The 12,073-nt window shown below is 29.5% G+C and overlaps 1 protein-coding gene across 1 annotated transcript; it reads right to left on the reverse strand.

Moving 5' to 3' along the window:
- Window positions 1-2,326: 2,326 nt before the first annotated feature.
- On the reverse strand, window positions 2,327-8,008 carry LOC127722246 (ankyrin repeat domain-containing protein 46-like). Its single transcript, XM_052229142.1, has 4 exons — window positions 7,916-8,008; window positions 6,914-7,012; window positions 4,076-4,159; window positions 2,327-2,377 (listed from the first exon to the last, which is right to left on the reverse strand). Exons 1-4 carry the CDS (start codon window positions 7,982-7,984, stop codon window positions 2,327-2,329), a joined length of 303 nt encoding a protein of 100 aa, XP_052085102.1. The 5' UTR covers window positions 7,985-8,008.
- Window positions 8,009-12,073: the final 4,065 nt, after the last annotated feature.

Consider the following 12,073-nt stretch of genomic DNA (forward strand, 5'->3'; position numbering starts at 1 on the left):
TCGGATACTATTTTGGTGATCATGTAACTGTCCAATTGATAGCATTCGATGTTCAAGAGTAAACACGAACTTATTATGCTTAATATACCATTAGTCTGTGCGTTGCTTTACAGTTTTTTTTATATACATTTTGAGTGAAATCACTTATTTTAACATTAACATTTGTCTTTTATACTTACCAATCTTAGGTAGGTCTTTGGTTGACTGAAATTTATAAGAATATTCGTTATTAATATGATTTAAATCCGAAGGTTTCCGATATTTCATTGGAAGCACCATAACGTATCGAGTTTTAAAAATAATAAACAATTTCTAGTAGTCAAAATCAATTGGTAGTTCTCACAACAATTGATTTTATCGTGATAGCAACGAGGTTTAAAATGAGGTGTTACATTTTGTATAAATATGCAATGGTTTTAATTCACGGAATAATTTAATTTAGGACACATATCATGAACAAGAATTCAATAGCCATTGATCAGTTAAGTAATTTTCTAAATTGTGTTGCAGAGAAAAAATCAACTTAAGGTGGTACCCAACACCTTGACTAATATTAATTTGGCTCGTTTAATTTTCATAAAAATTTGACAAAATGTTTACTTTGACCCTTTGACAAAAATATAAAAATTTCAAAAAATTTGAACCATCCACTTTATCAGAAAAATTTTATTGGTTATATAGCAGTTTGACAAACACTAATTTTGATCATTGAGAAGCTTAATATTTCCTTAACAATACAACGTAATTAAAACGTTTAGCTGATTTTTACAGAGTTATCTCCCTGAAGTGTTAGGTACCACCTTAAAAAAAATTATAAACTGAATTCGATGATTCTTATTCTTATTTCAATTCAATGTGAACACACTGTAGTGAATATTAAACTTTTGAAGATATAGCTACCTTTTTATCGAACATAAGCATATTGGAATGATACTGCTGTTTTAAACCTCGTTGCTTTCACGATAAAATAATTCTGCTGACATTCGGTAATATTGATCGAGCTGTTTTAGAAATTATAAAATTAGACTTATCTACCTTTGATAACTATTGCCATAATATGTAAAGGATAAAGTATTGTAAAACGTATTGTAAAAACAAGTTTTATTTTACTTTCTAAAAATACAATTTGGGAACTTTTTACTTATTACAATACAGACAATTTACTTATTAGTAATGTCTTCAGACAAATATCGTATGCCTTTGTAATCATTAGCAATAAACGCAGGTTAAGCTCAATTATCTAGCAATCTGGTTTTAGTTTTGTTTGTAAGCATGTTAAATGTAAATAGTTAACAAATTCTATGTTGCCATTGCATTAAGGCGTACAAACTAATAAGCCCTTCATTGAAATTAACATCCAAACATGCTTATATGTTCAGATTCAAACATTCTAAATTACTATTATCATGATTATCTTAATTTTCTTAATGGAAGGTTAACCAATTCTTTTAATAAGTATTGATAATATATCATTATAAAAATGGAATGTTCTTCTTTTTTCATTTAGAATATTATGAAAATACTTGTTTTTTAAAGGTTTTCAATTTTCTAAAAGTAACACATTGTATACATCTTTTTTACCAATTTGTTTTCTTTTCAAATAAAGAAATACACACCTATTGTTAAAAGGTGTCGGCAATATCCCGGACTGCCTTTATATCGGCAGCAATACCGTATACTACCACATGTCTACATGTAGCTACGAGCTTGTTTTCTCGAAATACCATCTTTTCAGTAAGTAAAATAATCAGACCATACTACTTTATCCGTATATAAAAAATCTTTCTTTATACATTACAGTGATTTTTTGTGCAAAATATATCTTACTATTGTTCACCCATGACGCTTTAAAATACTTTGTTGTGTATAGTGTCCATCTTACCTGAAGATTCTCTTCTTTCTGTGTGAGGACCTTATAGCTGTATTGTGGATTATCTGTTACATTCTATAATATAAGTATGATGATGCATTTTGTAGTGTATATTTTCTATTCATAGTATTTAATGGTAGAGTAGTGCCTTATTTTCTAAAACGACCTATAAAATTAATATAACTAAGTTTCTCAAATTCTCAAGCAAAAAAGATGTGTCGAGAAATCTGTTTTTTTTTACAAGCATTTCTTTGTTGTTGTCATTAAGCATTTCTAGAAAAATGATTTACAAAATCAAGATGACTTTTTTACTTTTACCAAACCAACAAACATTCTGTAGGTACTAACATGTTTAGAAGCAATTATTATGATTATTTTGCAGTTTTCGATTGAAAATCAAACTATAGTTTTGTTTCGGACATGTTAGATGAAGCATTATGTTGAATATCATTTGAATCATAGGTCAGAAGTGTAATTGTCTTTAAAGAAATCTATGTGACCAACTATCTTTAAAGTAAAACATATACTTTAACGTAAGAATTGTAATGTATTAATGCTGTCAAAGTTAAGCTTCCTCTTAATTTATTATTATGTGTGATTTTTGACATATGAGTTACAAGGCGATTTAAACAACTCTATATAGTGTCAGGCTTACCTTCAGATACTCTACTAATTTCGTGCTTGAATAAAGGTAGTTTCCCTTATCCTGTAATATAAGTATTTTTTTGCATTTTGTATAGTACGTAATTTCTTTACATTTTCAAATGGCATGCCATTGCGTAATTTTGTCCTTTATTAAGACATGTTGACAAGTATCCCATATTCCAAATCAAGTGGTTCACAAGATTTAATTTTAAATATCCTGAAAATGTTAATTATTTCATACATTTATTACTCTTGCTTCTTTTTGTCATTTTGGGTTTTGTATAACGCTCATCAACAAACGTTTATGCCGCCAATATTCTTTCCGTGTTTCAATGTATTATCAGTCATTATACCAGTAGTAATGGTGTATATTATGATTGGTCTATGTTCTACTTATCTTCATTTAGGTGGCGTTTAAAGAAGTTAAACAATTTATGCAATTTATATTTGATAATTAAATGTTAAAAAGGTAGTACTTTACTAAAAATTAATAACATATAATTCATTGATAGAGTTTTAACAAAACAATGACTCATGCTAAACAGTGATGAGCTCTTGAAAAATGTAAATAACACATTTTCATTGATATACTTTGGACAAAACAATGATGTATCCTAAACAGTGATGTGATCTTGAAAAATGAAACGAAACTTTAAAAAAATCAAAAAAGTTATTAAACTAAGTTTTAAAGTAATCTTAATTGCATAAATGTCAGATATCTTCACGCGAAGTTATTTAAAAATGAAGATTGACTTTCATTTATAACTGTGCCAAGTATACCTAATTTTTAGTAAGCAATGGATATATTTCTTCGATTGGTATAATAAGATTACACATTGTGTTTTGACAAACAACTGGTCAGTAGATATGAAAATCGTTTAAAGGAAATCAAATAACGTTTTAATGTTCCAAATCAAATATAAATTTTTCTTAATAAGGACGCTCTGTAATGTATATTGAACAATGTCGTGTTCAGTAGTTTTAATAAAAAGACTGAATGTCAGTTAAGTGCACCACTAACACTATTCCGTCATAATGAAGAATAGTAACATGAACAGAAAGGTTAAGACAGAATACCGTAAGCCTTGAAATATGGTAAACAATGCACAATTGCATGTAATTCAATATCAATTGCTTAATAAGAGATACAGTGTAACACGTTTGCGTCATTGGGTAGTATAGAATAATTTTCTCCTGTTTCCAAGAAAGGAACAATGGACGAACTTGTAAGCAAAAATAACTTTGATTGACATATAGAAAGATATGCTTGCACTATGTAAAAAGTTAGAAGACATAATTTTGATCAGATATCTGGTTATGCTAATGTAAAAAAAACAAATATAAAAAACAAAGATAACTATCGTAAAAAAGTAGAATATTTTTACCATTAAACGTTATAGGATGAGGTCGTTGTCTGCATAAGATATGTGTCACTCATTTGATCAAAGGTCGCCCCAGGGCCCCCACCTATATCTGCCTATGAAAGTGATACATGTAACCTCCCTTTTTTTACTTATTTACTTTGTAAACACTAATCATACAGGTTTGTTTGTAACTTACTACCCCTTCATAGTGACCTATTCTTTTGCGTTTTTTCTGTCTGTTTTTATCTTCAGCTTTAGCTTCAACATAGGCTGTATTACCCTACAATATAAATAAGACAGAGGAGAGTTAGTGATCTCTTTTTAAAAACATCCTTTTTCAATTTTCCATTGTTTGAACTATTTTGTACAAACAATGTATCTAATCTTTATTTCTTTAGTTCTCAAACCGTGAAACGATTGATTTAACCATTGCTTTTTACAATAAGATGTTTAGTTTTCTATGTAATATGTAATACACTGTTTTTTGTCTTCAATCCTTCCATGGCGTTGTCAGTTTATTATCGATTTATGAGTTTGATTGTCTATTTTGTATATGTCGTCTCTTTTGTACGTTTTCGTTTCCACCTGGTCGGCATTTGCCTTATTAGACTATCTGTCCCCTGAACCATATAATATTTATCCAATGATTCAGTTATAGTTTAATTCCAATGGTAAGTTAGGTCTGTAAAGGACATTGGGTAGGATATCCTGACCCAAATGTTGCACTTTATCTGTTTAACCCCAACACAAATATTGATGTTTGTAAAATACGCAAAAAGAGAATATGGTAGTGTTGTCTACTGTGTGTGTTTGCCTAGTCATGTTTTCTGTTTTATTGCATGGTTAAGGTTAATTCTTTTCGGGTCAACATGGGTCTAAACCATCGCCCATGATACACACTACAAACGCATACTTGTTTATGAATTAATGGCTACATTAGTCTTTTTCCAACGGCAGTGAAAGAGGGACGAAAGATACCAGGGGAAAACTGCGCAAACGTAGGCCATCCGCTTCGTTATATGTATGGTATATTTTAGTTCGTTTTCGTTCTTGTCAGGGATGCTTGAGTTTATAGAGAAAACCAGTTTGGCCTTTGTCAGTTTCGTTTTAGTTTTTCTGTACTTTCTGCCCAAAACACAATTAAAGGTGAAAATGGTCATACAAGGGAAATAAACGTATTTGAATTTATCTTACCTCCCATACATTGTTAGGAATATGATTGGTTAAAAGCGTCCACTGTGTATATTTCATATTAGGCTAGTAGGGAGGCGGGGCTTATTTTATACACGGTTAATAGTGGTGTTAAGTCCCTTTATATTCCATTTCAGGTTAGAAGGGATGCGGGGCTTATTTCATACACGGTTAGTAGTGGTGTTACATACCTTTATAAAAACAAAACAGTATAAAGAAAAAATCTTAAAGGTTTCAACAGACGAAGAAATTGATGATTAAGATTGAAATAAATTCATAAAACACATTTAAACCTATCAAGTTGTTATTGTTGGCATGTGTTTTTGTAGGATCAATGGAAGTAGTTTCTTTAATAATGCTACCACTATTGAAGACTTGCTCATTTTGATAGGTCACTAGCCTAAATTTCTAAACTTCGTACTTTATTTGGCCTTTTAAACATTTTTTGATTCGAGCGTCACTGATGAGACTTTTGAAGACGAAACGCGCGTCTGGCAGAAGTGTAAATTTTAGTCCTGGTATCTATGATGAGTTTATTTCACACGTTAAGAAAGTCGGTAAGATAAATTCGTTACATAGTGTGCTAGTGACGTAATACAGTATATATGGGGTCAGTAAATTCCATATGGGGATTCGAGCTTCACTCTCACCCCATATGGAATTAACTGACCCCATATATTCCGTATTAGATCACTAGCACACTATGAAACTAATAATCTTTTGTACAACTAATCATTTCTGTGTTGCGTATTTCATGATGATAGACAAAAAACAACACCATTGGTAAAAATCGACGTTTAGAGGCAAGACGATGATTTCGCCCAGTTATCTTGTTTTTTATGTCTTCTCTTTTTGATCATATCAGCTTTAAAAGTGTATGTCTAGTTATTACGGTGATTAAAATACTGTGGATTCATTATTATTCGTTGGATACCAAATTTTGTTGATTTCGTTGGTACAGGTTATTACGGTGATTAAAATACTGTGGATTCATTATTATTCGTTGGATACCAAATTTTGTTGATTTCGTTGGTACAGGTTATTACGGTGATTAAAATACTGTGGATTCATTATTATTCGTTGGATACCAAATTTTGTGGATTTCGTTGGTACAGGTGAACCTCGAAATTAAATATTCAACAAATACAATAAAAATGTCTATACAAGTGTAAGTAGACTTTGGTAAAACCACAAAATTAAATATCCCCGAACATATAAATTTTTTCTTAATCCAAGAAAATTGTTTCCCACGGTAATAAATGAACCCACAGTATCCGGCAAAAACAAATATGACTGTCATTTTCAGGAAAACTATCTTATTAAGATGTTTGTCTATAGATGCTTGATACATACCTTACCATAAATGCTTTTTTTATAATATGATAGAGAATACCTCATGTTTATGGTAGCCGTCTTCGTTGGCAAAATAATCATAAGACATATTGTAAAACTGAATACACCAAAGACCAGTTTCCCGCTGATTGACGAAGTAGTTTTAGATGATATTTTTGTTAGTTAAGGGACAAAAGACAATGGAAGCTGGTGGTGGAAAATCTCACATTGTCTTCGGGCCTGGTCAGCCAAATATGAATGTTTTTTTTTCCTTTTATTAAAAGTCGGCTTGCGTTCAAAGTTCTTGATTGATATGAAAAAAAATAAAAAAATTGAAGTTACATATTTCATTTTTTATATTCTCAAAATGTTAACCAAAGAATCTTCCACCGATGCTGATGTTGTGAGTCAACGAAACATATATAAAATCAATAAGCAATATATTGTATGTACAGTCACTAGTTTGCAATTCTTATTTGGTACGAAGGTAGCAAATGATAATTATTCTGACCTTAGTATTTCTAGCTTCAAGACTCGATCCATGCTCTACCAAAATGACAGTAACAGGTAGAGATCCACAGGAAACTGCAAGATGTAAAGCTGTATTTCCCTACAACATATTAGGTATTAGTTAATGTTGAAAAACAAAACTCATAGAGAAAGGACAGGAAAAAAGTCAAGATAAATAGTCAGCTACATGTATGTTTATTTTTTTCAAATCTCGAAGGAAAAACATAGCTTCTCGTGCGATGTTTTGGGACAAGTTAAACTTAAAATTCCGACCAAACTTTTAATTCACAAATGAATAAAGTTTAAAACCTAAATAGTTGGTTGTTCAGATAAACTGTTGGTTAGTATTAAAACGTGGATGCTTAACATCAAGTGGAAAATAATCTTACGGTTATGCTTTACTTACCAGTTTGGATCTTTCTTGTTTATTTTAAAGAAATATTTTAACATTTACTAATTTTGTCAAAAACTGGTGCTTTAAAAAACAATTATGACATATTTTACCAGGTTGGTATGAGTTAACCCGGCGTAGACAGACGTCCAACAGAAAACATCGTATATGATGCAATCAACACGAAAAGTATTTTGTTTTTCAATTTTGCTAATGAGCATTGTCTATATGCCTTTTTGTGTTTCTTTGATAAATATGACGAGGCTCTGTACGTATACATCCCGTCATTATGTCTGTTTGTTTTGTTCACCAATCGTTGTCAATGTATTGGAATTTGATGCGCTGTCATACAAGTGAGAGGTTTCGCAAGCTATTAAACCAGGATTAATCCACCATTTCTACATAAGAAAATGCATGTACCAAATCAGGAATATGACAGTTGTTATCCATTCGTTTGATGTGTTTGATCTTTTGATTTTGCCATTTGAATATAGACTTTCTGTTTTTGAATTTTCTTCGAAGTTCGGTATTTTTTTGTAGTTTCCTTTATTCAATAGTTTTTAACTAATCAAGTCATTACCCACCAGTACAACCATTTAAACAAATACCTACTTCTGCGTCAACTAAGCTAACATCAGCTTTTCTTTTTAGGAGTAGTTCTACGACATCAATTCGTTTCATAAATGTTGCAAGATGAAGTAGACTCCATTTCTATAAGTAACAAACAAAGCCTGCTAGTATAATCGTACATACCGCCTACCGACTACTTTCATTCTTAACAATAAAACAGCAGAATGTTCGAAATCTGTAATTTGTGTATGTCTATTGGACTTGCTTGCATGTTTAAAAAAAATATTTGTTGAAAATTACCATATAAAGCTCTTAAAATGACGAGCATGGCAAATATTACATAGTCCTCGAATTTTTGTTAAAATGAGATACTGTGACATTTTCAAACGATACTTTAACGAAAGTTTGTACGCCATGAGTGTATTTTTTTTTTTTTTTTTTTTTTAATGTTATCATATTTTATTGAAATCTGTACATTTGTTAGTTGAATATATCGAATACCGGTACCTTATCCCGGCCTCGTTAACATTAGTAAATAACATATATATGCAAATATTAGTATTTGTTAGTAATTTACACATTATAATGACATAATAAAATAAAAATATATACCATAACAGAAATAACAATTTGGATGTTCCTTAACAATCTAAATAGCTTAAAATTAACTTTACTTTAAATAACAAAACATACAGATATATATATAAAAAAAATATGTTTGAAGTAGAAAAAAAAAAGAAAAGATACAAAAACTCATAGTGAGTTCTGCATTATAGACCAGATATTAAAGAGAACTGATAATTAGAGAAAACAAAAAATTAAAGTTTTGCCTAGATGAATTTTAATTTAACATCCTATCCTATTTCTGTCAAATTTTAACATAAAAGTTGCTTCTATATATATATAAATACATTTATTTATTTAACTGTCAAATAATATAGTGAAAGTATTCCACATTTCATCGAAAATTTCCAGTTTCTTGTTTTTAACAGCAATGTGTTTCTCAATACAGTAAAGATCCTGTATTTTCTTCTGCACTCCAAATAATGTAAGTCTTCTCTTAAAGTATTTACAACTAAAAATATAATGTCTGATATGCAGAAAAATCAGGTTGGTCACATTTCTACTAAAAGCTTTTGAGATATCTCCAAAAATACAATTTTGAGTAGTAAAGGGAATACTTATACCATTTGAAAGAAACCAATTTTTATTTTCATTTAAAAATATGTGTACAATCTCACAATTCCAAAACAAGTGTTCAATTGTTTCATCTTCTTTTTGACAAAATGTACAATTTGGGTTATTTCTATTTTATACAATAATTTGTTTGTTCCTAAAATACGCTGATTGATTCTATACTGTAATCATTGCAATTTGGTTTTATTTGTCACTACAAAAGGTAGTCTAAAAATTTCTTTCCATTCCCCTTTTTCACAATTTATAATTTCATCCCATTTTCTTTGCCCATTTGATATAATATTATTCTTGATTAGTATTGAATACATATCTTTTGTTCCCCTTGAGCTTCTCAACAGAATTTTCAAAAAGGATGGAATAAATGGAGTCAATAACTTATAATCATCAACAGCATTTTTTGCTGTTTTTTTAACAGCAGAAATAATACTGTTATATTTCATAGCATGTTCTTCAATATAAAAATTTTCCTTTAACTGGGCAATGGAGAGAAATTTTCCAGTTTCAGACATAATGTCATTTATGGAACAAATACCTTTGTTAAACCATTCTACATAAAAAGCTGGTTTATTACCAATTTTTATACATCTATTAAACCACAATGAACTTGACAAAAAATGATCCCATGTATGGGTTTTTTTCTTTAGTAATAATCATATTCCATGCATCAATAACATCCTTCCAAAATTTGTTTTTTACATTATTTTTAATTTGGGATAAATATCCGTTTCCACATTTGAATAGTCTATCTCTATTTACTGTTGACAAAAATACATTTTTCCATTTACATTCTGAACGAAAAAGTTTTCTAACCAATGTTGACTTCAAAGCTATGATAAATAGGTTAAGATTGATCATTTTTAAACCTCCCTCACAATATTTTTTTTGTAATATTTCTTTCTTTATACTGTGTACAGGTGAATCCGTAATAAAGGTGTAACAAATTTCATTAATCTTTTTTATAATCGCATCACTAGGATTTGGTAATGAGATTATTAAATGATTTAAGACAGGTTGAATTAAAGTTTTTCCCACAGTTATTTTACCAATAACAGTAAGATTTCTTCTAGACCAAGTTTTAATTAATTTCTTTATGACCAGAAGTCTCTGCTCATAATTTATATCAACAATTTTATCTAAATCTACATCAAAATGAATTCCCAGTAAAGTAAAATCTGTTTTACCCCAGGATAATTTTCTTTCAGGACATAAAACATCATTACTATATTTTTTGTTCCCAATCCAAACTACTTGCGTTTTTGTGAAATTAATATTAAGCCCAGAAATTTTAGCATACCAATCTAATTCAATTAATGCCTTATTAAGAGACTGTTCACTTCCGTCTAAAATTAATGATGTATCATCGGCAAACTACTCTATTCACATTTATTCCACAATTTCTTTTATTTCCCCGAATTCTGATTGCTAAAATTTCTGCACACAGTATAAATAGATACGGTGATAAAGGATCACCTTGACGGCAACCACGTCCTACCTTAAAAAAATCTGAACGGTTACCTCCTTTAATACAGCAGATGAAATATTTTTGTAGAACACTTTAGCACAGTTTATAATGTATTCTCCAAAATTAAAAAATTCTAAAACACTATAAAGAAAATCCCAAGAAATAGTATCAAAAGCTTTTTCAAAGTCAATCAAAAGTAATAAACCAGGTATGCCATTTTCTTCAGTAAATTGTAAAATGTCATAGATTAATCTGATATTATCCCCAATATAACGCCCACTAATAAAACCAGTCTGATCAAGATCAATCAGTTTACATAACACATTTTTAAATCTACTAGCTATAACTCCTGAACCAATTTTGTAAACAGTATTTAATAGAATAGTAACTAGAATACGAGATAGTTTTACCTCTAATTTCTAATAATAATATCTCAAGAAATAATTGGTTATAAATAGTTAAATGGAGATGATCATTACAAACTTCCCGTATACTTTCAAAATTATAGAACAATGCACCATATTGTGTTTTCACTTCTAAAATTTTTTCATTAATAATATCAATATATTCCTTGTGTTATAATAAAGAATTGTTGAACTTCCACAGTCTTTTACCACGTATAAAAGGGTTAAATTCTAGTTCTAGAACCAAAATGGAGTGGTCTGAACGGTAGCTAGAATATATTTTACAATTTGATAAATTTGATAACAGAGAATCCGAAATTAGAAAAAAATCTAGTCTAGCTTGTATAAAAGGTGTTTTTTTTTTTCGCCAGGTGTATTTTCTTAATTCTGGAAAAAGTTCTCTGAAGGGATCTACAAGTGACCATTGGTCTATAAGTTCTTACACTTTATCTCTAGCATTAAGATTATTTACATGTAAATAATTATAACGCTAAATTAAAATCACCACAAAGTATAAAACTTTCATATCCAAAATCTTCAACAGTGTTTATAATCTTGTCATAAAAATTAGGACTATCTGTATTAGGACCATAAACTGAGACAAGAGTTATCTTTTCGTCACCAATCACAATATCTAATGCTATGTAATTACCATTTAAATCTCTCTTTTCGTTTAATACTTTAAATTCAGAATTATTATTTAATAAAACTGCAACTCCTCTTGAATTTGATAGGTAAGATGAAAAGCATTCATATCCCCACATCGATCTTATACTTCTCTCGATGTCTGTGGTAAAATGAGTATCATGTATGCAATAAATATTATAATTTTTAGATTTCAAAAAATTAAAACGTCTTTTCTCTTGTTAGTATTTCCTAAATCCTGACAATTAAATGTCAAAACTTTAAGTGAATTCATTATAGTAAGAAATATTTCCCATCAGTATGTACACAAATGAAATGTGTGACAAATACAAATTCATCTGGCAAACAAAGATTTGACATAATAGATAAGTCATATTCATAAAACAGTAGTTTAAAAGCAAAATATCAGAAAAGAAAAAAAAACTTGAATAAAAATATAAGTAACGATTAAAGAAAACAGGCATACACCTACCTTGAAAAGAAGTGCAAAGT

The sequence above is a fragment of the Mytilus californianus genome, unplaced genomic scaffold (genome assembly GCF_021869535.1).
Source record: "Mytilus californianus isolate M0D057914Y unplaced genomic scaffold, xbMytCali1.0.p SCAF_12, whole genome shotgun sequence".
Taxonomy (NCBI): domain Eukaryota; kingdom Metazoa; phylum Mollusca; class Bivalvia; order Mytilida; family Mytilidae; genus Mytilus; species Mytilus californianus.